At 44.6% G+C, this 27,073-nt stretch overlaps 1 protein-coding gene across 1 annotated transcript in view; it reads right to left on the reverse strand.

Annotated features, from left to right (window-relative positions):
* The window catches only part of LOC142497494 (cytoplasmic phosphatidylinositol transfer protein 1-like), a 66,100-nt gene that overhangs the window by 21,010 nt on the left and 18,017 nt on the right, over positions 1-27,073 (reverse strand). Inside the window, exons 3-5 of the mRNA XM_075605347.1 lie at positions 17,495-17,583; positions 7,320-7,327; positions 5,626-5,697 (exon numbers count right to left, since the gene is read on the reverse strand). Coding sequence (XP_075461462.1) covers positions 5,626-5,697; positions 7,320-7,327; positions 17,495-17,583 — 169 coding nt within the window. The remainder of the gene's footprint in view (positions 1-5,625; positions 5,698-7,319; positions 7,328-17,494; positions 17,584-27,073) is intronic.

Consider the following 27,073-nt stretch of genomic DNA (forward strand, 5'->3'; position numbering starts at 1 on the left):
GCTGTTTTTTGTCTCCTTGGTGGGACACCTGGTTTCCTATATATATATATATATATACAGCTAAACCCCGTTACAGCGCGGTCCTCGGGGGCCACCCGATCCGACCGCGCTAGAACCAGGGTCGCGCTAATTTTTGAAAAAAATGGCCGCCGCGCACCTGATCGGGAGGGAGGGAAGGAAGAGGTGGCCGGAAGCCCTACACGTCCCCTAGCAACGGCGAGTCCAGCCGCAACCTGCTCCTTACCTCCCACCACCGGCATCCATTTCTTCCCCCCCAGGCCTCCACACCTACCGGCCTTCCGCGGCATAGCCCACGCGGCCCTCCGAGTCCCAGCCTGCTCCTCACTCACCCCCCCTCCTCCCGACACCCCCCCTCCTCCCAACACCCCCCCCTCCTCCCGACACCCCCCTCCGCCCGACACCCCCCCTCCTCCCGACACCCCCCCTCCTCCTGATGCCAGCTCCGCTCCGATCTCAGCAGCCGACACCAAAGGTAGGGAGGGGGAGTGGGAGGTGTGGTGTAGTGTGCTGTGAGTGCTGTGAGAGTGTGCTGTGAGTGCTGTGTGCTGTGAGAGTGTGCTGTGAGAGCTGTGTGCTGTGAAAGTGTACTGTGAGCTGTGAGTGTGCTGTGAGTTCTGTGTGCTGTGAGAGCTGAGTGCTGTGAGAGTGTGCTGTGAGAGTGTGCTGTGAGTGCTGTGTGCTGTGAGCAGTGTGCAGTGAGAGTGTGTGCTGTGAGCAGTGTGCTGGGAGTGTGTGCAGTGTGCAGTGAGAGTGTGTGCAGTGAGAGTGTGTGCAGTGAGAGTGTGTTTAGTGAGAGTGTGTGCAGTGAGCAGTGTGCAGTGAGTGCTGGGAGTGTGTGGTGTGTGGTGTGTGCAGTGTGCAGTGAGAGTGTGTGCAGTGTGCAGTGAGAGTGAGTGCTGGGAGTGTGTGCAGGGAGTGTGTGTGCAGTGAGAGTGTGTGCAGTGAGAGTGTGTGCAGTGGTGCAATGAGAGTGTGTGCAGTGAGAGTGTGTGCAGTGAGAGTGTGTGCAGTGGTGCAGTGAGAGTGTGTGCAGTGAGTGCTGGTAGTGTGTGCAGTGTGCTGTGAAAGTGTGTGCAGTGAGAGTGTGTGCAGTGAGAGTGTGTTTAGTGAGAGTGTGTGCAGTGAGCAGTGTGCAGTGAGTGCTGGGAGTGTGTGGTGTGTGGTGTGTGCAGTGTGCAGTGAGAGTGTGTGCAGTGTGCAGTGAGAGTGAGTGCTGGGAGTGTGTGCAGGGAGTGTGTGTGCAGTGAGAGTGTGTGCAGTGAGAGTGTGTGCAGTGGTGCAATGAGAGTGTGTGCAGTGAGAGTGTGTGCAGTGAGAGTGTGTGCAGTGGTGCAGTGAGAGTGTGTGCAGTGAGTGCTGGTAGTGTGTGCAGTGTGCTGTGAGCAGTGTGCTGTGAAAGTGTGTGCAGTGAGTGCTGGGAGTGTGTGCAGTGTGCAGTGTGCTGTGAGAGTGTGTGCAGTGAGAGTGTGTGCAGTGTGTGCAGTGTGCAAAAAAATTTAAAAAAAAATTTTAAATTAAAAAAAAAATTATTATTATTTTTTTTTTTAAAAACGGGAGCCACGTGAAAACCGCATTACAACCGAATTCGCGTTATAACGGGTCGCGCTATAACGGGGTTCAGCTGTATATATATATATAGACCATACGATACCGGTTGAAGCACGACATCAAGGGACAGCACACAGGTAAGTTGATCACAAATTCTTTGTATTGAAAAAGACACAAAAATCTTTTCAATACAAAGAATTTGTGATCAACTTACCTGTGTGCTGTCCCTTGATGTCGTGCTTCAACCGGTATCGTATGGTCTATTATTGTGTTATGGGATAAGCACCAAACTTTGTTTACTTTCAAGTGGAGTGCCGGCTGTTTTTTGGATTTTATATATATATATATATATATATATATTTACACACACACACACACACACACTCATTACCCCCTTCAGTAATTGTAAAATGCCTAATTTATATAATGTGTCCGTGATGAGTGATCTCCCCATGTTTGTTATGTTAGCTGTATTATTATTTTTTTTTTTTAAATAACATTGTGTGCTTGTATGTTTATTTGACCCAATCAAAGTACACAATCTTATAGAATACAGCAATGTCACACATCTTTTTCTGCTACTTATTGCCTTGTTATAGCGTGCGATCTCAGTATTACTTCATATTTTGTTAATTATATAAGCCTTTAAATGTACTGGAAGCACTCTGCGTTCTGTTGAGAAGGGTAAAAGAAGTATGCTGCTCTCATGAGCATTTCAGTTTAAACAACATTAACGTCAGTAAATTCCCCAAAGAAATCATTTGCATCACAAGCACTGCAGTGTTTTTACTTTGATTGCTCTCCAGTGATTTGCAGTGTTTTGTACCAAACAACATGATTTTTGGAACAAAATAATGATAACAACCAGAAAAACCCGGATTAACCCTTTTGCTGCCAGTGAGTTCCGGACAGGAAGCCATGCATTGCTGAACCTCTGGCAGAGAAGGCCCTAAGTATCAATCACTGGAAAGAATTTCAGTTAAAGAGACAAGAATGAGACAGTATGTATTACATTATGCCTACAGCATGGGCCTTGTGTGCACATCTTTATGAATACGTCCTGCTTTATACCCGAAAAATAACCCTGAGAGGCTTGTAAAGTATAAACCCGGGTTGGCAAAGTCCAGTCCTCAAAGGCCACCAAGAGGTCAGGTTTTAAGGATATCCTTGCTTCGGCATTCTGACTGCATTGTACATAAGCAAAGGGAATTAACCCTTGAGCGTGAGAGGTGCAGCTAGTCAAATTAGATGGCTCAAACATCAAGGACTAGAGAAATTGGAAAAGACAGGCGCAAACTCTCATAAACAAGTGACAAACAAAAATTGTGATGAATAAAAAAGTGTTTCACTACACATATAAAAATGGAAACACAATATCAATCAGTTAAACGACCATCAAGAAACATCATAATACCAGACCCGTGCAAGTATCACCGGATTGGTAGGGCTCTGCAGGAATGCCCAGCTAGGCTGATCAGGCAGGTAGATACAGTCCCACAGTTGCTACGGCATTTAGAGTATCTATTCCAGGAGGAAAAGCTTGGGCTCCCAGTTTCAGGCGTACATACGATCACTGCAATGTTGAGGGCATCTGCTCGGTAGGGAAGGCACCTGATGAAGTAGCATCTGCTTCGAAACGCATAGGATGATAATTTGTGCTATTTTTGTTGTTCTAAGCCTTCTTGTTCAACTGCCTAAGCAAACTTTCCAAATTGCCTTGTGAATATTTCCAATTTTAGCTACGTGCGGCTGTTTTACAATGTGGGCTATTCCTATGCGGTGACGTCATCCTCAAGCGCTGCTCTCTCAGCTGTTTCCCAAATGGACATCATTTCAACTGAAGCTGTGTGGTGGAGTGAAGCGCGAGGTGTGGACACCTTGGACTGGGAGCAGATGCCTTGCCTTCCCGGAGCAGATGCCCCCAACATTGCAGTGATCGTACAGTATGTACGCCTGAAACCGGGAGCCTAAGCTTTTCCTACCGGAATAGATGCTCTAAATGCCGTAGCAACTGTGGGACTGTATCTACCTGCCTTATCAGCCTAGCTGGGCATTCCTGCAGAGCCCTACCAATCTGGTTATACTTGCAAGGGTCTGGTATTATGATGTTTCTTGATGGTCTTTTAACTGATTGATATTGTGTTTCCATTTTTATATGTGTAGTTAAACACTTTTTTTATTCATCACAATTTTTGTTTGTCACTTGTTTGAGAGTTTGTGCCTGTCTTTTCCAATTTCTCTACTACTTGTGAAAACCATTGTCAGTCCAATAAAAGGAATAATTCTGCCTATTTTTTCCTTTTATTTTTCACATGAAATAAGGGACTAATACAACTAACATTTCTTTTTTGTCCTGCTTATTAGAAACACCACATGATTGAGTCCTCATAGTCTTGCAAATTACAAAACTGCACATCTAGTTTAGAGTGATTTGCTGCTACCTAAAGAAAACAAATGTTTTTTGTTTGGTAGCAAACTGCTTAAATGTGTGCATCTCCAGAAGAAACCAGATTTAAGTCAACACATACCTGGCAGGGAAAATAATCTTATAAGGACTACACAATACACTATACAGTAAAAAAAAGTCCCTCTGCTGCTGAAAAGAAAAATATTGTATTGCAACGTACACTGGTACAAGACTGTGTAGGAGTGAAGACTGTTTAGTGTTTAAATTGGTGTTGGTGGTGAAAGGTTTAATGAAGCAAATCAACTGATTAGTGCGTTTAGCAGTTTAGCTGAGTCCCTATCTAATATACATGCTTTTAATTTTCTTAATTGATTTTTGACGTTATGCCTTGATCATAAGGCAGTTATTAAATTGACTCAATTAAATTATTAGCTTTATATAGGATAACTAGATATTTATATATGATTGATGGTATGTATTTTTTAGGGTGTGGGGAGAAGGTAGGTATGAGCCTTAGATATTTGTACTTTGAGCCCCCAATTGGAAACTGCCACCTCCAAGGTTTTTAATAGGTGCCTCACTCATGGAACAGTCCTGTTTCCCATCACTTTGTTTCGAAAGCCCATAGAATAAGGATTTGAGGTTACGGTATGAAAGGGCGGTTTTCTCATGGCACTGTAGTTTTAGGGGCTTCTTCAATTAGGTCTATGAAAATTAAAATTATATTTACTTTTAATTTAAACTGGACCAGCTGCTAGAAGTTTGCCAACTGTGAACACTCCATCCTAGGTTTGCACATTATACAAACTCCAAAGACTTGTCTGACACATCGTCCCCACACAGTCGTGTGATGGCGTTATGGTCTAGTTCATAATGCAATTCTTCATTTAATGTGGCAGCCAAGAACGTGAAAAGACAACGTTTCAATTCCAAATGGACCTTTCATCAGGTGGTGATGAAAGGTCCAGATGGGACATGAAACATTGTCTTTACACTGTTCTTGGCTGCCACATTAAATGGAGAATTGCATTATGCACCTTAGGGCTCAACTTTGTATCCTGTCTTAGAGGAGACCTGTACTTGGAAGAAATTGTTTGTCTATGTTGTGTTGGCTGCACAAGCCGGATTCTGTTTGTCTGAATGTCTGAAACTGTTTCCCCGCACTTTTGGAATTATGACATGGTCTAGTTAGCACATTGATGGGCCTCTGATGTTCTTGATCTTGTCGTAAACTTCCTATTCACCTGCCACAGCTTCCCATCTTGGATTTTAACTATTGAGTTAGGCTGAGTCCATGGTGTGGGAGACCGCACGGAGGCGATTGCCTTAAGGCATTGATCGTGCCCATAGACCGCGCGGGCACACGCGGGCGGAGGCAGGAGGGGGGACACGTTGCGCAAGAAATAAGTTGAAACTGATTTTTGGCGCGACACAAAGGTCACGTGAGCAGTTCGCCCAATGAGGACGAACCAGCTTAGTGAAGCCCCTAGGCACATCCCCCACGGCCCATCCACCATGGACAGGGAAAGCACACGCTTCACGCGGGTGACTTCACAGCCTCCACGCGGGCAAAGGCTCCATGGCCCGGGCCTTATGCAACTTAAAATTGAATAATGTTATTAAGATCTTAAAATGTCTGAGATCCTTACCTGTGAATTGCAACCATTGTTGTTTTCAAACTTGGTTTCTATTCGAATTTGAAATTTGGGCAGAAAGGAGCACTAGGAAAAGAAGAAATTAGCGGTGGGTAAATATCTAGGGGAAAAAAAGGTTACAAGAGTTTACCAATGAAATACAATAGTTAAGCACTTTGCTGCTGGAGGGGCATGCGATACATTATGATTCGGTACAATCAACTATGCATCGCTCCTAACAAGGGAGGGTCAAATCTAACTAGTTTGTGAGATACTTTCCCAGGGACCATACTGAGGGTTTTATAAGTGTTATAAAGGCTGCATTTGATTAATGACAGCACATTCATAAAGATGAAGATCAGGTATGAAATTACACAAGACTTGGTTCATGGTCTAATTAATGTAAACTCAATGTTGAAATGTAAACACAACAGGCAATGTCATGAATTAATTTTATTCACATATTGTCTGACAGAAACAGAGTCCCAGGGGTTTTTAGCAAGTTTATGAACTGCAGAAGTAAACCTGTGAAGAGAGACTTCTACCCATATTCACAGTGTAGACACAAGGGACTGGGATTTTGAAGACCCTCCGCCCCTGTAATATCCAAATCTGCATTACAATAAGGCACTAAAGAATGTCTTCAAATGGCCAATTTACCTGGTGGTCATTTCCATGTGTTCTCATGCAGCACTGTTCAGAAGATAGCTATGAACTATAGCTATGTTTACTAAGTGCTGCTGCTCCATAAGACACCTTCTGGCACCTAGGGTTGCCAGGTGGTTTCTCCAAAAATACTGGACACAATGGTCGAAGGTGCAACATGTTTGAGACACACCCACTACACCTCTTCTCACCCCTCTCCGCTCCATGCTGTTTCCTCCTCTCCTTGGCCCCAACCCCAGGCTCCTGACACCTCCTCCTGATTGGTTGCTTCACCCAGCAGCAGATAATCAGGAAGGAAGAAGCTGCCCAGCCCCCAAGCAATAGCCCCGCTCTCTCCATGCTTGCTTAAATCCCACTGCCCCCCAAGATGGTCAGGTCACTATATCCAGAGGAGTAATACCGGACACATACATGTCCAGTATTACCTCTAATTTTTTACTGAACAGAGTGTCCAAATACAGGACAGTCCAGTTCACTACTGGGCACCTGGCAACCCTACAGCACCGGTAGACACCTTGCAACACAATATAAGTGAATGAGGTGTCTTCTGGCGCTAGACTGTATCATATCGTCTAACACAGTTTGGTAAATGTGGCGCTTAATCCCTTCCTCATAGACTTTAGTCTTATTCTTGATAGAGGCATCAAAAATTGCATAAATTGAATCACATTTATTCCACAAAATCCCAAAGAGTGGGCAGTGTAGATTCACTGTTGCCACTACATGTGACCCTCCAAATAGTGTTCAAGTGAACAATTCTCGCACATGAAAAAGTGCTTGGAATAGTCAGTGTATCTTGCGATCTGTCTTCTTAGAAATGGAAGGCAATTTAACGAGCATACCCTATTAGTTTAGTCCCTGAGTAGGATTATAACCTGGCCCTTTTATGTTTTTACGAATGACTGTCTGGAGAACATTCTGCTTTGAAGGGGTGCTGCATTTCCCAGGAGAGAAATGGCTATTCACATATTGATGTGCACACTGATAAATATCAATAGAAAAAACAATAAAACCATATTGGCACACAGGGTCATGTGACTTACTGTATATTCTGTGTGTCAGTCAGCAGGAAACCGAAAACAAGAAGAAGAAGAAAAAAAAAAAACATTAGCGAAACTGAGGTGTGTGTGGAATTCTTGGCACAAATTCAAAGCTAAATATACACAGTTTCACGTTAACAAACTCAAAAAATCCCCAAGTTCAACGAAGTCCATTCTTTGTCTTTAAGAATCATTTTTCTTTCTTTTGTTTCCCCTTTTCACAAATCCTCCAAAGCCTTTAATTTCACAGATACATTGATCGTGAATTGCAAATTATCTATAAAAATGCCTTAGGCCGGGGTCCCGCTGCTTCCGATGGCGCGCGCGGCCACGTGTGCGTCACTCACCGAGCATGAGTTCCTCCAGAGCCGGCCCCAGTCCCCCCTCCCTGCAAGGCTCTCTGCGCACTGCAACGCGTCAGCCAGCAGGGGATACACGAGGATCGTGATCCCAAGCGGCGACGCGTCACGTGGTGCGGCAGGGAGCCAATGAGGGGGCAGGGGGGAGGAGGGAAGCTCTGGTGCCCGTTTCAGGCTGCGAGTGCTGGGGAGGTTGCGGCCAGCTCTGGCTGCTGAGCTCGTCTTCTTCCTTCCCTCACACACCCCAGTGCTCAGTACCCATGGGGGGACGGATGGACCGACGGGGAAGGGGGGGACAGCACGGAGAGCCCTCTGCTCGAACCACGCCCCCGCCTCAAACCACGCCCCCACCCGCTCCAGCTCCCTACAGACCGCAGGTAGCTGTCAATTGCCTGTCAGCGCGCCGCCTGCATGCAGTGCGGGCGCGCTGACTGAGGGAGCGGGGCCTTAGCCTTATACTGTAGCTCACTTGACATCTCTACATGTTTGAATTGATACAGCATTCTTATCTAATTTAGGTAGGGACGTCTGATTACTCCACCCCCACCCCCCCAAGAAAAAATATCTATTCTATATTCAATGGGATTCTTTGTTATGCTTTTGGAATTAGCAAGAAAACCTCTATTAACCCCTTAACATCGAGAGGGGCCAGCAACATGAGGCACGGTAATGAGTTGTAGACTCCTTGGGGGGGGGAGGGGTTAATCAGTGTTTTTGCCAACCTGGGGTGCTGACTCCCCAAGGGTGACCCAGTAGACTTACAATGGGAGGTCAGAATGACAATAGGGACCTTGAAATTGGGAGTTACAGAAAGTGAGGGCATCAAGCTACAAAAAGACAGAATTAGGGTGTCAGAAATAGTGATGGATGGGAAGAACGGCAGTTTTCCTGCATGAATAACCCAGTTAATATATTCCACTATGTGAAATCCTTATTCTTTTAAATGGGCTTCCTTGGGGACCCAATCCTAAAATCTTGGACAACTAGATTGGGAACCTTGGGGTCAAATCATTTAAAAAAATGATCAAAAATATTGTTACATAGCTATATGCTTTCAGTTTATTGTAAATCCCTGCTTAGCTTTTCTATCAATCATACCAATAGCTTTACATAAGCATATACGTTGCAATGAAATGTCAATCCCCCTGTCCCCCTCACATTTAAGGAACAAATTCATGTCATCATGGTTTGAGCTTTTACTGCCACTTATTCAAGAAATCAGTGGCCAATAAATACTTGGGTGAATACATCACAAATGACAGCTCCCACACTAAATACATTCTTTAATGGCATTCAGGAAACTGTTGGTATTTATGATGTACTGTAGTTAGAAAGCAAAAACGGCCACTTTGGAGTGTATAAAATTTACTTCTCAAAACTGGATTTATTTCGCTACCTGTTCATGATACCTGTGGTTTTAGATACCTGCAAATTATCTGGGTACAGATAAATAAAATAAAAATTGTCGCTTTCTGTAAATGTTTCAGCATCAGCTGGGTGATCTTCATTAAAACCTATCGAGTTAGCACTGAAAAGATGATCGATAATTACAACTGTAAAAACGTAACAAGATGTTCTTGTAAGCAAAATGCATTTTTGAGAACATCTTTCCATCAAGTATTGTTTTAGCACTTGAATACCTGCTGGAAGATGTACACATCTCACCGTGTACTCACGGAATTACACTGAAGCTGAATGTGCAGCTGGCCCTGGAGCCTGACTCATACTGTATCTGAACTTCACTGATATGAGAGAAAACACATTTTTTCCCCCACCTCTTTTATACCCTCAATACTTATTTCTATACGGAACATCAACTATACTTATGTTGGTCACACTGCTGCTTTATATCTCCATGGCAATCCACATTCTGATTGAGCATTAAAAGAATAGAGCTATTAGTCCACGAATCAAATTTCCATAGTTACATAGCCGCAGATATGTACCTTACATTGATCTCTTATTCACACGGATGCTTGTCTGAGTTCCTTTTCGTCTTTCTGCTGTATTTGTGCCAAAGGTCTTCATTTAGCAATGCAAATCTTGCATTTGAGTATAATTTGCATAATGGCCAGCCAGATGGCTACAGGGTTATGTGCAATGCCACAGATTTGGGAAATGTACAGTTGGTTAGTAATAGTTTATATTGATAGACATTAACCTGTAATAAGATTATGACCTATATTTCCCAAGCGGTCTTTTGTCATTTGACACTTTCCTGCCCTGGAAGACACATTACAGCCAATTCCTTTGAATAGGTAGTAAGGTGTCTTCCAGCACCAGGAGGTGCCTTGTAGCAAAATACTGCTTTATAAATATGGGTTTATGTCTAGAAAAAAAATATGGCTCTAGAATTATGTTTACAATGGCATATATGAAAAAATACATGAAGGTAATAATGGTTCACTTGTTACAAAGTGTTAGTGTTGATGTCAAATCTTCTGATTTATATCACAGCACATTGTTACAGGGATCCACATATGGACAATTTATAGGAAGTTTAAGGCCTTCTCACTGCTCAAGAGGATCGCATCAAGTTATGGTTTCATAAGTAAACTAATTGTAATCAGCCAATCATTTATTTTAATGGTATAAATTCAAACATTTCATTAACTTATCCCCTTTGAACTGTTCACGTTGACGTCTGGGAGTATGGCGCTGACTGCGCTTGGCGCGGTTACCTCCTTGAATCTTCATCCGCCCGTCCACACTCACCCGGCACGCCCGCACTCATGTGCAGGCACGCACACTCTCCCAAGCTTGGTGCTTTGGGAGACAAGGGAAGAGAGGGGGGGGGGGGAGAGAGAGATAGAAATGGGGGAGCGAGAGAGAGAGAGAGAGAGAGGGGGGGAGGGAGAGAGAGGGGGAGGCCAGGACAGAGAGAGCGCAGGGGGTGGGGGTCAGGGAGAGAGAGGGGGGGCCAGGAGAGAGAGAGGAGGTGGGGAGACAGAGGGATGGGGGAGAGAGGAGGGAAGGGGAGAGAGTGAGAAGGGGGAGAGAGAGAGAGAGGAGGGAAGGGGGAGAGAGAGGAGGAAGGGGGGAAGAGAGAGGAAGGAAGGGGGCGAAGAGAGAGGAAGGAAGGGGGAATAGAGGGGGGACAGGGGAGAGAGAGAGGAGGGAAGGGGGGAGAGAGGAGGGAAGGGGGACAGAGGAGGGAAGGGGAGAGAGAGAGAAGGGGAGAGAGAGAGAAGGGGGAGAGAGAGAAGGGGGAGAGAGAGAAGGGGAGAGAGAGAGAAGGGGAGAGAGAGAGGAGGGAAGGTAGAGAGAGGAGGGAAGGGGAGAGAGAGAGGAGGGAAGGGGGGCAGAGAGAGGAGGGAAGGGGGAAGAGAGGAGGGAAGGGGGAGAGAGAGGAGGGAAGGGGAGAGAGAGAGGAGGGGAGATAGAGGAGGGAAGGGAGGTGAGAGGAGGGAAGGGGAGAGATAGAGGAGGGAAGGTGGAGAGAGAGGAGGGAAGGGGGAGAGATAGAAAACGGGGAGCGAGAGAGAGGGGGGTGGGAGGGAGAGAGAAGGGGAGGCCAGGAGAGAGAGAGAGCGCAGGGGGTGGGGGTCAGGGAGAGAGAGGGGGGCCGGGAGAGAGAGGAGGGGGGAGACAGAGGGATGGGGGAGAGAGGAGGGAAGGGGAGAGAGAGAGAGGAGGGAAGGGGGGAGAGAGGAGGGAAGGGGAGAGAGGAGGGAAGGGGAGAGAGAAGGGGAGAGAGAGAGAAGGGGGGAGAGAGAGAGGAGGGAAGGTGGAGATAGAGAGGAGGGAAGGGGTTAGAGGGGAGGGAAGGGGGGAGAGAGGAGGGAAGGGGGAGAGAGGAGGGAAGGGGAGAGAGAGAGAAGGGGGGAGAGAGAGAAGGGGAGAGAGAGGAGGGAAGGTGGAGAGAGAGAGGAGGGGAGAGAGAGGAGGGAAGGGGAGAGAGAGAGAGGCGGGAAGGGGGGCAGAGAGAGGAGGGAAGGGGGAAGAGAGGAGGGAAGGGGGAGAGAGATAGGAGGGAGAGAGAGGAGGGAAGGGGGGGAGAGAGAGAGGAGGGGAGATAGAGGAGGGAAGGGGGTGAGAGGAGGGAAGGGGAGAGAGAGGAGGGAAGGGGAGGGATAGAGGAGGGAAGGTGGAAGAAAGGAGGAAAGGGGGAGAGAGAGGAGGGAAGGGGGAGAGAGAGAGGAGGGAAGGGGGGGAGAGGAGGGAAGGGGGGAGAGAGAGGAGGGAATGGGGGAGAGAGAGGAGGGAAGGGGGAGAGAGAAAATGGAGGGACACAGACACACAGAGACACACACATAGACACACACACAGACACACACAGCTCCGATCCAGCCATGACACGTCCCCTCCCTTAATAGTCTCCCCCCCTTCCTGCTCTAAAATTATTGCAGGACACCGATCGCTCATGCTTGAAGAGTTGGTGATGTCACCGCTCTCAAGCATGAGCAAGCTCAGCGGCAACGTGGCCGCAGCTTAAGGCCGCGCTTATAGTGCCGGCGACGCGACCAATGATGTCACCCTTCACCGTCGCCATTGCAACAGTTATATTTCAAATTTAGGCAACGTCGCTCGATGGCTACAAGGCCAGCAACGTCATAAAGCGGGAAGACAGAGGGATGGAGAAGCTCTCTGATTTGCCACAAGGGGAGACCATCGGCGAAAAAAATCAAATAACAGTGACTACCAGATTTTTGGTAGCACTGTTGCTCCGTTGCGCCCGCATGCACTATAAGCGTCAACGACAATGCATTCGTTTTGACGCGACGATCGTGTTGCCGTCGCTGGCACTATAAGCGCAGCCTAAGGCTGCGGTCCCAGTCAGCACTGTAGCCCAGCAAGGTGGTGGTGGGGGTGGGGGGTGAGGGGTGGCGCGTGCACGCGTGGAAACCGTGATCTGCGGTCTATGGTGAGATGCAGAGATTGAGACGGGGGGGGCTGTGGCAGGGGTTATGCAGGGGCATGGCCATGACCTCACGCGGCTGGTTCGCCCTCATTGGCTGAACCGCCGGGGGGGGGGGGGCCATGGCCACCCCTCCATCGCAAGTTGTAAATACAATTGTGTTGTATTTGGAAAAACTCGTCGTAGAGCGCGGCTGCCAAATGCGTGCCAAGGTACCTAGCGGGCCCAGCCCCATTGGGGGTTCGCACAAGAACGTACTGGGGACATAGCCTAACGCCTCCTTCCCCCTTGTTGACTCTTGTTCAAGTGACAGTCTTGCAAACATTTGGTCTGTGTTTACTCAGTGCCAGTTCAATGACAAGCTTCACTCAAACACCCGCGCTCAGTACACCTGCTTGATCTAAGCTTTTAAGTAAGCAATCACTGGCGACACCATATCATTAGGAAGTCACTGTAGAAACAACAATAGCTGTCATTGGCTGCTGGTGATTCATACAAGCAAGATACAATGCTCACAGAACTTAACCTTCAGCTTAAAAGTTTTACGTAACACAATCATGCTTTTCAAGACAGGAAAACCTTACAGCACGTAGCTTAACCCCCATAAGTGGTAGCGGAATGTATTTGACAGGATGTTCTAAAAAGTATTAGAATCAACATGCTATTCCTACAATATAATTTGTGGCCACCAGATGCAGATTGCAAAGGCATTCAATGTAGTACAGGCATACCCCGGTTTAGGGACCCTCACTTTAAGTACACTCGCGAGTGAGGACATTTCGCCCAATAGTCAAACGGCAGCTCGCGCATGCGCCTGTCAGCACGTCCTGAACAGCAATACAGGCTCCCTACCTGTACCGAAGCTGTGCGCAAGCGGGGAGACTATAGAGCCCGTTACAAATGCGTTATTTACATCAGTTATGCACGTATATTACGATTGCAGTACAGTACATGCATCGATAAGTGGGAAAAAGGTAGTGCTTCACTTTAAGTACATTTTCGCTTTACATACATGCTCTGGACCCATTGCGTACGCTAATGTGGGGTATGCCTGTACCGTGTTTGTCAGTAGCTTTTAACTTTAAGACAGGGGGAAACAGACTGCTCATACCTGGGTATATAAATGGAAGAGCCCACTGAAGAGATTGAGGGGTACATTCTATGTACACAAAGCGGCTATACGGGTAGTTTATGACCGAATGGGGATTTTCGTCTGAAAACGGCCAGAACAGCAACTTTGGAGAATTTAGAATTTACCCCTAAGGCTACATTCTTCATTTCAATTGCTTTTAAAATATGACATCCCATCATCATGGATACAGTCTGAGAAATCAATAGAGGAAATCAATTGTGTTGTACATAAGGAGTGGGTTTCGGGGCAAATTTATAGTGACATACAGATTATTTTTTTTGTGGAAAGGTTGGTCGTGGAAACGTTACAAAATTGAGGGGAACAAAATCGACAGCCTAAAAATCATTAAAAGTATGAGCTAAGACATTTTTTATGATCTACACAAAAGCAAAGTCCTCAGAATGACATATACTGTAAAACAGCACATACTGAGAGATTTTTCATTAGCTGCAGGGCAAACAATTCTTCAGAATTAGATATACTGCAATAGTTTATATAGCCATGTGAGCTTTATGGCTCTTTATCTACCATAAATCAATAAATCAGTCACTGAGGGCTATGTACTAAGGCAGTGGTTTCCAACTTTTTTTTTCGTAAAGGGACCCTATAATTATTTTGTGAAATTCTACGCCACCCCAACCCACTCTAATAGTGTGTCTGGGATCAGATGCATTGTATGGAACCCCAACCCACTCCAATATCGAGTGTGAGAACAGATGCATTGTAAGGAGCCCCAACCCTCTTTAATAGCGCGTCTTAGGCTGCGTCCATGCTGGCGAAGACTGCGCTGAGGCGTGCGCATGTGACCTCACCCACGTTAAGCGGGAGCGTTTTGTGGCCAAGGTAGATGTGCCGTAGGGGCCGTGTTTGTGACATCACAGAGCTGGTTCGCCCTCATTAGGCAAACCGCTCTCGTCACCTGCCCGTCGCACCAAGGAATCAGATTGAACTGATTCCTCGCGCACCGCGCGCCCCCTCCTGCTGTCGCGTACACACACGTGTGGTCTATGGGTGCTATCATTGCCTTAGGCAATGTGATCGCGCCACGCATGGACGCAGCCTTAGATCAGATGCATTGTAAATTTTTCTGTATTTGGTACAATTTTCAAAGGACCTGAAAAATCTAGGCAACCCTTTAGGGGTGCCTGGGGAACTCAAGGGCTCCTAGGTGAACCCCTGGTGAAAAACTGAACTAAGGCAATATTACAATAAAAGTGAGGCAAGAAGAGACCTTTTTACTTTGAGACACTTTACTTCAATGTATCAATGTACTTTGATCCTGTTTTGCCCCATATGGGGAGTTTCACTTGATGTTACCTGGCGCACACAATAAAATAACATGTATCACGTTTTGTGCCTCACTTGCTGCATTTTTTCCCTTTCACTTGCACCAAAAAAATCCATTAGTGCTGAGGTGACTGTATGTTTGCACAACAATTTGCACCAGACGTACAGTACTAAGCTGCTTCTTAGATATGGTTCAACACCGAGTACAAATGCAGCCGTTGCGCCAAAACACATTTATTTATTTTTTACATTGATTCATCTGCCTCCATCTGTTGCAAAAATCTGCAATTGGCGGAAGAGATCAAATTCAGTGAAAATAGCTGGTGTCACTCCAGCTCCAGCTTTGCCAACAGGAGCAATTTCATGTATGACTTAGGCTGAGTCCATGATGACTCAGCCCATGCGGAGGCGCGCTGAGGCTGCTTTCCTGGCCTTGGTTAGCGCGCCGTCCGGGGGCGGGCCAGTGACGTCACGGAGCTGGTTCGCCCTCATTGGGCGAACCGCTCACGTGACCGGCCCTGCGCTCCCATGAGCGCAAAAATGAAAAATTTTCACAAGACTTACGCTTCCGCACGCTTGCGTAAGCGTAAGCGAGCCCCTGCTAAAGCCGCTCTCATTGTGGCTGCAGAGGCTCACTGCCGAGCAGCAGCGCGCCTCAGCACGGGTCAGCGCATAAGCACTGACCATGCCCGAGGCCTTACACACGTTAAATTCTACGTCGCTCACGCACCTAATCTGTAGTGTTATGCTGCCTACAATGCAGACCTGCAATTCTCATGATATTTAGAGGACCAAGTGAAACTAGTATTACCAGTGAGAGTTTACATAGCCAGCAGCACTCAGAGCTGCAGGGCAGCGGCTTTAAATGAGAATAATTCCATAATTAATCGTTTCTTCAATTCTCCGTATCGACTCTGCAAACTTTAATCTGCCTTTGTTAGGCTATTAATTACTGCGTCATCATACTTCTACATAAATATCACAATCTGCTTAGAGTAACACAACTATTTGTTTCTAATAAGTAATAACATGTTCAATGACATCAGGATCAAGATGAATGTCAGTACCAGCGGGGTGGTATTTAGCTATCCATGCCGCTCTGCCTGCTGCCATACGGCAGAGCCACATGGATATCTAAATACCATCTTAATTACGGTTTGCCCATCAACATTTAACCTATTCTATTAACGGTGAACGGTAAAGAAATGTATTTTGCGATCCCAAACATTGTGTTCAGTATCTCCACACCTGTCCCCATCCTCCTGTGACAGGCTATTTGTTCTTTACTTTATAGTCGGTAACATATTCTTTCTAGACATTGAAAGTACTGCATTGTCAATTTACTATATTGTTATTTGCTAATTTCTTGGTATAGAGAAATGGCCCATGGCACTGAAAAGAATCCACTTTTCACTCAAGACATTTGATAACTCATTGCTGACTGGTGTTTAAAATCAAGCCTATTGTTCAGTTATGCGCTGCTTAAACAGAGGTTTAGTTTCTCCTTTTTTTTTTTTTTTATTCAAGCTACCTTCACAAAGTCTCTCATTACATATCATGCAAGACTTTTTATCACCCTTTATTATTCTCACATAACATGCAAATTGAGAGATTTCAAAAATCTGAAAATGAGCAGAAATAAATAAATGGAAGAGAGAGATACAAATCTGAATCAAATGTCTCCGGACCACAGATCTTCATCCTATCTTTAGACCTGTTAATAACCTTTGCTGCCAGTGGTTTTGTTTTAGGTGCTGTCCATTTTTAAATAATTGTGTACACTTTCGTCACAAAGCTCTTACTATTTAGCCAAAGGTACAGTAAATACTAAGCTGTAGAAACCCGTTCAAATTGTGCTACAGTAAGTAAAAAACAAAACAGAACATGATGTGCAATTTAAGAGCATTCAGTCTCAATGCTGTCACATCCGTTTAAATCAAATAACCAGCCCAGGCCTAAGAGCTAAAATAAAAGGGAACCTCCTGACCAGGTGACCAGATAGTTGCTGGGTTACATTTGCTGAACAGCTATAAAGCTTATGATCCCTGAACACAATAGAAGATAGAGCAGATCCATTATAGTTCAATTTCGCTGAAATCTTTTATTTTAACATCAGGGTCTGGGAGGTTAAAATAGAGCTCCCCCAAAGCTCAGTGCAGTCTAAAGTTTACCATGGTAACCACAGACACTAGCGATTTAAAAAAATAAATCCTGTTTTTTACCACTAAAAACCCCCACAAAACAAGAGCAGGACATGCTCAGGAGGCAAGATACTGTACTAACATTAGATCAGTTAACTCATATAGATTCTGGGGGGATTGCAGTTGTAAATTGTATTTTTTTACATACTGTATGCTCATACATATGGGGGGAAAAATTATGTTGCAACATTGTTAGTTTTCAAAACTGGATTTGACCCTCTTCAATGATGGGGTGGGGGGGGGTGGCTTTTTGCTTGGCATCATGATCTCACTTGCGCTGTAAAAAAAGAAAAGTGAAAATACTGTGCAGTATCCTTTTATCTGTTGTTTAACCTGGTTACCTGTGATGGTGTAGGGATAATAATTCCAGGCCTTCTCGGTGATGTAGAAGATCTTGGGAACAAACCCTCGAACCCATGTTGGGAGCTTGCTGAAATTTAAAAATAAAGGGGGTTAGCTTTGCATTTCAAGTGGGCCCATTTCAAAGGGAACATTTATAAGTCACTGATAGAGTTATACAGGAGTTAGACAAGAGGCGGACATCTGTCTGTCTGTATCTTTCAGGACCTCTACCTGCACATTCATATTACTGGAGAGCTTTGGATGAGCTTTCTATACAACACTCATGTTCTACACCTGTAGCCCTGTTCGATTTAAGCCCCATCCTTCCCCCTACCCCTTACCTACAGCAGTCTCCCCAAAACGTATCCCTGTCCACTCATACGTTTCTCTCATGACTACTTCATCCATGCAAGCACTCAAAGCCTTCTACAAAACACCTCAGAACAAGACTTCTGCAAAGTCTATGGGGTGCTGTCTATAGACCTTGCTTGCTTGGGACGGATGGCCTGTTTTAAGTGATCACTCATCTCCTTTTATATATTTACTCTATTTTAAGAGAGGTATAGAGATGTACCAAGAGAGGTACACAGAGAAGATCCCTTTGTAGGCGCACTGCAGACCTTTATAAAATAATGCGGTCAGGGGTGAAAAAAATGTGTATAAATGAATTGATTTTATTAATAAATATATATTAAAAACAGTGTATGTTGTCTGTATTACGTACTCATATACAGTATTAAAAATAGACACTATGTGCTCTATGATCTATTGTGGTCAACCTGTAGATATTTGGCCAGAGTGTCCTTGCTTACTAGTAACCTGTTTTAGTTCAATGTAGTATGGCGTAAGTAAAAATCATTTAGTCAAAATGCATCTCTTAGTCCTACTAGTCAGGTAAAAATGGCTTCAGATTAGTTGAGAGAATTACTAGTGAAGAACACAGTGTTTGCTGCCTGGTAACAGAATACTGATCACATATCACTATGCATACCTTTTATATTGCTCAGATACGTTGTTAATTATATTTGCTATGCAGGATAAGTATAAGGCAATAAGAGGTTGCTTATTTCCTCTATTGGTCATGTGACCAGATTACATCAGTATATGTTTAGTTATGGTGTAGAATAACCATGTACCTAAATAGTGATGTATACACTGTAACCACTACTGATGCACGAGCCCTGTAGTATTTGGGGTACAGATGTCACCACTCAGCTGGCTATACACTTAGTAGTGTTCGGGCTGTAGTCTCCGCATATAAGTAGAGCTCATTGGTGTTGTGTTTATAAATCTGAACCATCAATGATAGATTTGTTAGTTGTGCGGTCATCTATATACCATTTGTAACAGATCAAATGTGATAATGAGTCTATTGCGCATGCGTCGAATCGATTTTATGGCGAAGCGTTCCTGGAGATGGATTTCATAGCCCGAGAAGGTAAGGACTAATTTCAAAGGATATTGTGATCTAACTTACTGGATCATGAATGGCGTAATGTCTGTTTACCGCTCTAGACCAATATGTTTGGGTTAAGAAGCGGAGTAGACTTGGCTCAGAATTTACGGCATACGTATAGTGTCTGGCAGTGTTACTACATCAAACAGCAAGTAGCTGTTTCCACATGGGTTGCCTCTTAGCAACGGTGTATTTAAGCTAAGAGGAGGACAGGCTTTAAGCTCAGATACTGGTGCATATAATGATGTTGATATTTCTCACAGCAATTCGTTGTTGTTCATACAATGCAGGAAAGGAGAGGTATGAACTCTCTGTTAGATAAATCGAATTTGTCAATGAAGTGAATTAATGAACAGAAAAAAGTACAATCATCTGTTTGTCATATCATTCGTAGCGGTTTGTGTAATCTACCGCAAGGATCCTTGTGCGCAGGGTCTCTGCCGATAGTATCTATATCAACCTGTAGCTATATCGAGCACTAGGTACATCTGTGCTGTAGATTAAATACATCTCCTAAGAAAATAACTTTGGATGTCCAGACTTTGTCAGAAACTATGCTTCTCTAACCTGTTACACCCATTTAAAGAGGTGTTAGCACTGCCGCAGGGCAGTGCTGTATGCATTTGCTCTCTACACTTCATTTAGCTGTGAATAAAACTTACTAATCCACCACAGATGACCGCACACATGCCCAACTAACAAATCTATCATTGATGGTTCAGATTTATAAACACAACACCAATGAGCTCTACTTATATGCAGAGACTACAGCCCGAACACTACTAAGTGTATAGCCAGCTGAGTGGTGACATCTGTACCCCAAATACTACAGGGCTCGTGCATCAGTAGTGGTTACAGTGTATACATCACTATTTAGGTACATGGTTATTCTACACCATAACTAAACATATACAGTACTGATGTAATCTGGTCACATGACCAATAGAGGAAATAAGCAACCTCTTATTGCCTTATACTTATCCTGCATAGCAAATATAATTAACAACGTATCTGAGCAATATAAAAGGTATGCATAGTGATTTGTGATCAGTATTCTGTTACCAGGCAGCAAACACTGTGTTCTTCACTAGTAATTCTCTAAACTAATCTGAAGCCATTTTTACCTGACTAGTAGGACTAAGAGATGCATTTTGACTAAATGATTATTACTTACGCCATACTACATTGAACTAAAACAGGTTACTAGTAAGCAAGGACACTCTGGCCAAATATCTACAGGTTAACCACAATAGATCATAGACCATATAGTGTCTATTTTTAATACTGTATATGAGTACGTAATACAGACAACATACACTGTTTTTAATATATATTTATTAATAAAATCAGTTCATTTATACACATTTTTTTCACCCCTGACCGCATTATTTTATAAAGGTCTGCAGTGCGCCTACAAAGGGATCTTCTCTGTGTACCTCTCTTGGTACATCTCTATACCTATCTTGACCTACTCCCTAGGCAGCACGCTTCTACCACCAAGGGGTCTGAGCGAGGTTCCTCTCTATCGTTATCTCTATTTTAAGAGAACTGTATCTTGTGGCCCTAAGACATGGGTGTGTAAGGGGTCCTGCTGTGGTATGGGGTATTCGGTGGCCGACCTGACTGCCGAGAAACAGATATTTGTCCAATGGGGGAGGGATATCTCCATCCCCTGCCCTCACTCAGAGGATTGGTACCGTCCATTGCCCTCGCTGGTACCCCAGGCGGAGGTTGTTGGGAACTTAAGCCCGGCAGCCTGGAGCTCTGAAATCAATGCCTCTCCAGCTGGAAACCGGAATCAAGATAACAGCTGTCAGGAAACTAGAGGAGCCCTCTCTGGATATCATGCTTATAAATGCTAGGTCAGTCATCCACTGTGCCCCGCTGGTAGACGACAATTGTCTTGGGTCAATCACATCTAGTATTTATCACAGAGACATGGCTAATTGCTGGAATTGATATTCCTTTGTGTGACATAGTGCCTGCCGGGTACTTTGTGTTGCATGTTGCAAGTGGCCTCAGTAGTTAAGTCTGTTTTTTTTTATTTGAGGCTGCTTCAGAGCTCGCATTCACTCCTGTCATCTATGAACCTTGAGTCACTGGTCCATGCCTTTTTGGAATATGGGAATGCCTTATATGAAAGACTACCAGTGTGCCTGATACGGAGGCTCCAGCTTGTGCAGAATGCTGCAGCTTGCATGCTGAGACGTGTTTCTCGCTTTGAGAATATCACTCCGATCTTATGCGATTTGCACTGGCTTCCAGGGGTCTTCCGGGTTCGATTCAAGTTGGCAGTAGTGGCCATTAAAACTTTGCACGGTCAAGGGCCTGCCTATCTGTAGTCTCTTTTGAAGCCGTAGAACGATACTGGCTATGATCTCAGGTCCTCAGTTTAGAGGAGGGTACACCTCTCTGTGACAAGGGTACAGCACCCTATGCTGGGTGGGCAGGCCTTATTGTGTGCAGCTCCAGAGGTCTGAAACACCAGAGCTCAGGTGTATATCGACGGTACCACTGTTTCGGGCTGGACGGTAGACTTATTTCTTCCTTCTGGCTTTTCCTGTCTAACAAAACAATTGTATATCATTTTGATTTGTTTAACTGTAAGGTATTGTGACGCACCTTAAGTGGAAGCGTCTTTTTAACTAGTTCATTTAGTCCGCACATTTCCGCAGATCACTCTCCAAAAGAGCAATCTGCAATTTCTGATTTTTTATATTTCAGAGGCAATGAACAATCCATTCCCGGACAAATCTTTAACAATCCTCAAATGGATTCTTAGAGAGAGAGGGAGGGAAAGTTTAATTAGCAGTCACCAGTTGTACAGTATATATATATCCCCTCAAACACCCCTCCAAATAAATTAGGGAGACATGCCTGTGCTGAAAAAGGAGCACACCTGAAGTACCTGGTAGGAAGATATGCTAATGACTATGCAACTATGCAACTATGTTATTCAGAACAACAGCTCTAGCAGTGTGAGTTAAATTAGCTGATGGGTTGCAGTGCACACTGTCTACTAACAGCATACCTCTAAAGCAGGCCTGCACAACTCGTAAAGCGAGAAGGGCCGAACTGCTCCAAGGAAAAAAAATCTGGGCCGCACGGGTAAAATCATCATCTCTCCCCCAGCACCCCTCATCATCATCCTCATATCTCCCCCAGAACCCCTCACAATCAACCTTTGCGATACTCCCCATCTATCTCTCATACCTACATCTCTCACCTTCACCCACACACATAATACTCCCCCTCCACATAAAACACACAATACCCCCTGCATACCACACACATCCCCCCCTGCATCTCACATCCTTCTCCCCCCGTGCACCTCACATCATTCTCCCCCCTGCACCTTACATCACTCTCCCCCCCTGCACCTCCCATCACTCTCCCCCCTGCACCTCCCATCACTCTCCCCCCCTGCACCTCCCATCATTCTCCCCCCTGCACCTCACATCATTCTCCCCCCCCGCACCTCACATCACTCTCCCCCTGCACCTCACATCACTCTCCCCCCCTGCACCTCACATCACTCTCCCCACATGCACCTCATATCATTCTCCCCCCTTGCACCTCCAATCACCCTCCCCTGCACGTCCAATGACCCCCCCATGCACCTCCAATCACCCCCCCTACACCTCCAATCACCCTCCCCTGCACCTCCAATCACCCCCCTGCACCTCCAATCACCCCCCCTGCACCTCCAATCACCCCCCTGCACCTCCAATCACCCTCCCTGCACCTCCAATCACCCCTCTGCACCTCCAATCACCCCCTGCACCTCCAATCACCCCCCTGCACTTCCAATCACCCCCCTCTGCACCTCCAATCACCCCCCTCCACCTCCAATCACTCCCCTGCACCTCCAATCACCCCCCTATGCACCTCCAATCACCCCCCTCTGCACCTCCAATCACCCCCTGCACCTACAATCACCCCCCCTGCACCTACAATCAACGCCCCTGCACCTACAATCACCCTCCCCTGCACATCCAATCACCCCCCCTGCACCTCCAATCACACTCCCCTGCACTTCAAATCACCCCATCAGCACTTCAAATCACCCCCCCAGCACTTCACATCACCCCCTGCACTTCAAATCACCCCCCCTGCAGTTCAAATCACCCCCCCTGCAGTTCAAATCACCCCCCCTGCAGTTCAAATCACCCTACCCTGCCGTTCAAATCACCCCCCCCTCCAGTTCAAATCACCCCCCGCCCTGCAGTTCAAATTACCCCCCGCCCTGCAGTTCAAATCACATCATCTCGCCCCCCCCTACCTTACCTTGCGGTGGAGGAGGCAGGACTGCACGCACGCTCTAGCAAGCAGCAGGCGGGAAGTGCCCCAATGCTAGAACGCGCTGCTAGCCTGCGAGGGGGAGAGCGGGCTCGCGGGGGAGGGTGACAGCGGACTCGCGGGGGAGGGTGACAGCGGGCTCGCGGGAAGGTGCGGGCTTGGGAGGGGGGCGCGGGCTCGCGGGGGGGCGTGGGAGAGCGGACTCGGGAGGGAGGGAGAGAGCAGAAAGCCGCCGCGGGCCGCACAGTGAGTGCAGGCCTGCTCTAAGGGATATCTATTTTGTTGATTGTATTTGTAGCCATGAAAGCCCTTCAAGTACAAAGTAAGAAAAATATAATGAGGGCTATGAGTTACTGAAGCCTGGTGACATTAAATAAAAGATGAACAGAACATGGGAAACCTCACAGTACTGGGTTAGATGAAAATGGGTGCCACCTCTGCTGCTCTAGGGATTACAGTTATAACTGCGGTTTGACAAGCAAGCACTATTATTATTTCTAGACGAATATTATTGGTACTATTTGGATGTTATACATTTTCACCTTATTAGTCCAGATCTGTGCAATCTCATTTTTTAGATTTTACAGGGGGCATTAAATCCATTCTATATACCTATCTATTTAAGCAGAAATGGCGACTACACCTCTGAAGAAGCCAATGTGTGATTGAATGCATTTTGATTTTTCAATCTGCATTACCAAACAAGTTCTAAATCAGGAGTTTTTTGTTCTGCAAATATAAATATAGAGGCTTCACTCATTGCTTTTCATTTTGCTTACATTACCACTAAGTACTAGGTCTCACTACTAGGACCAGTACATATATCACCCTCAGATCTTGTGCTTTTATAATTATGTTTTTCTTTTATTATTCACTTAATTTTGCCTCTTAACAAATGTATAACTTTTTAACTCAGTTAGGTTAATATATCATGGATACATTGTATTACATTAATGTCTCCTCTATTTTGCAGCTCTTTGGAGGTTGTTTCTCGTTCTTTTTATTTGTGTGTTCTTTTTATTTGTATATGTATTAAAAGTGACGTTGTCCAGGTCATTATAGATCTCTAAGGGGTATTTTACCCACTTGGAGTATTTAGGAGTACACCTCATCTAAAGATTGTCTTTTCTCTCTGTTCATATTCTAATAGAGATTAAATTAAACACTTTTTCTGACACACAGAATTAAAAACAAGGTGAAGTACAGCTGTAACAGTGGTGCTAGCCATTAGCTGATTTAGCTCACACTGCTAGAGCTGTGCCAAAGCAAAGCAGTTGTTTGGGTTCTAGTCCTGTTGGGTCTAACACGATTCCAGTCATTAGGTTGGCGCCTTAGGCTTATTATCAACTCTACGGTATGGAAATCCTTTTAGGAAGTGTCAGACGGTACTCATTTAGCTATACTTTGCATACCCATTGCACAGCATATCTCCCTGTCAGGTACCTCCGGTGTGCTCCCTTTTTTTAGCACAGGCTGTTTCCCTAATTTATTTGGAGGGACATTTGAGGGAATAAATATCTGCCCGGATTTTTAAGTATACAATCCGCATGTGGATTTTAGTCTGTGGGATGGATTTTGTCACAATGATCCACGGGAAACAGATTTTGACAGTATCACCTGTCCCTACTCATAACCCCAAGTACTGTTTCTAATAAGGTAACTGCCCCCCTTTTTAAGAGCAGGGGATCCTAACCTGCCCAGGATGCTATGATTCTTGGTCTTCTGTCCACCTACTGTACAATTAAAAACAATATGAGAATCTTCCACAGTAAAACAAGCCAGGTATCCATGGAATCCTCCAAGAATGATATTTCAGTGCTCTCTTCTACACATCCCTTTCTTGTTTCTTGGCTGGGAGAAGAGATGTCAGAATTCTGAAGCACAGTATATAGAAATACTTTGCGCCTCGCTACACATTTTCTATTCATTTCTGAACAAATTCAAAAGCAGTGCACAGCCAAATGTTGATGCCAGAAACAAGGAGTTAGGAACGATGGCATCTTTTTTTCTAAACCATGTTGTTTTAACAACTCATTAAAGCAGAATAACCCTTTCTATTCATTTATATGAAGATCCAAACTCATGATTGTATGTAAGTTTATAAAATTGTATGCACTGAACTGTTCACCTGCTCTCTTGCTTGTAATTGGGTTATGTAAATGGTGGCAGTCACAGTGCTGCTCATTCCTCTGCACAGTCTACATACCAGCATTAGCGAATACCACATTATATACCTGTTTCACTGAGATAATACCTCAAATTCCTTGTAACTGGACTGCTCCTGGATAAATACTATTTCCTGTAGGCTATGATACCTTTTAAGAAGATTAGGGGCCTCCTTACTGTAGATGAAATGACAGTGTACAGAGTTTTCAAAACCTCAAAGGTTTCTTGTTCATGTGCATTGTCACAGAAGAAACCCGTGAAGTTTTGAACGTTCTGTACACTACTGTATCATTTAATCTATGAACAACCCTAATGCTGGTCCCTCGATAGCTATTATTTTTGCTTTTTTGATATTTGTAATTTCATTTGTCTTTTAACAATGTTAATTCATTGAGTTTGAAAACACGCCGCAATCTGATTTTCTCCTGGTTGGAAACCGATTACCAACTACATGTAATTTCTTTTGTCTCATAAGTCTAAAGAGGCAGCTTATCTAAAAATACGATTTTCATAATTAATAGAAATGGTGATACATTTGAGCATCAGTGTTTTTCATCATCAAAAAAATATTTTCTCTCTTCTAAAAAAAAAAAAATAACAAAAAAAACAAATGTGGACTTATTCTCACCATCACGGTTACCTATTTTATTAAACGTCTCAGACTTTATTTACGCCTACTCTTTGTTTGGAGTCCACTAAAATGTCATGTTTTGATTAACGTGCATAACCTTAAGATCTCACTCTTTTGGATCCTTGACCATAATTCATGCACAAGACCAGATTTATACTTGCTTATTTACTCCCACCCAAGTTATTTTCACACATCACTCCAGAGCTCACTATGTTCTTAAACACAAAGCTTTGATATGGTGAGTCACAATCTTGTGCTGGATTACTATATGTCTGCAACTGACATCTGAAGCACAGTTTACTCATGAGTTTCTTCCTACTTATCTGGAACAAGCTGTGAGGTGTTCCAGGGAGGTTGTTCATTAAATGCACGCCCACTGAAACAGTATGTTCAACTGGGCTCTTTACTTATTCCCTATGGATTTTTATCACCATCCTTTTGAACATGGTCTGATTTATAACTTTTCCTCTAATGTTCTAGTTTAATTACAATTTTGAATTACTTATTGTTGTTGTGGTATTTTAATGAAGAGTCCTTTAGATAACGAGGACCTTTAAACACTTTACAAGACTTTTCTACTTAAGTCAAATAATCTATTTTTATTTAAGATATCTACCACAACTTTACTACATGTGGTTTAATCAATTGAAAGGCAACCCTTTGTGATAAGTAGTAGTATTTAGTACTGATTTGGGAACCTCTGCAGCATCAATTCAAGCACAATACTTAAAGCTGCAGTTCAGTCAATATCCTGCATGTGTGTTTTTTTTAATAAATCAGTTCTGTAGTAAGAAAAAATACTTTTAGCATTTTCTGTTTTTAAAAAAACAACTTTGAAAGACCAATTTTCTTGTATTCTATTTTAACAGCTATTTGCTAAGGCACTGCCCCTTCATGTCCTGTCACAAGCCCTGGCACACCCCTTTGTCAGCCCTGCCCTCCCTCTAGCACATGTCAGTGCAGGATTGCTCATGAATATTCATGAGCTTCCACTGACAGACAAGCAGATTATAAACAAATCCCAGC

This window comes from Ascaphus truei, chromosome 6 (assembly GCF_040206685.1).
Source record: "Ascaphus truei isolate aAscTru1 chromosome 6, aAscTru1.hap1, whole genome shotgun sequence".
NCBI classification, from domain to species: Eukaryota; Metazoa; Chordata; class Amphibia; order Anura; family Ascaphidae; genus Ascaphus; species Ascaphus truei.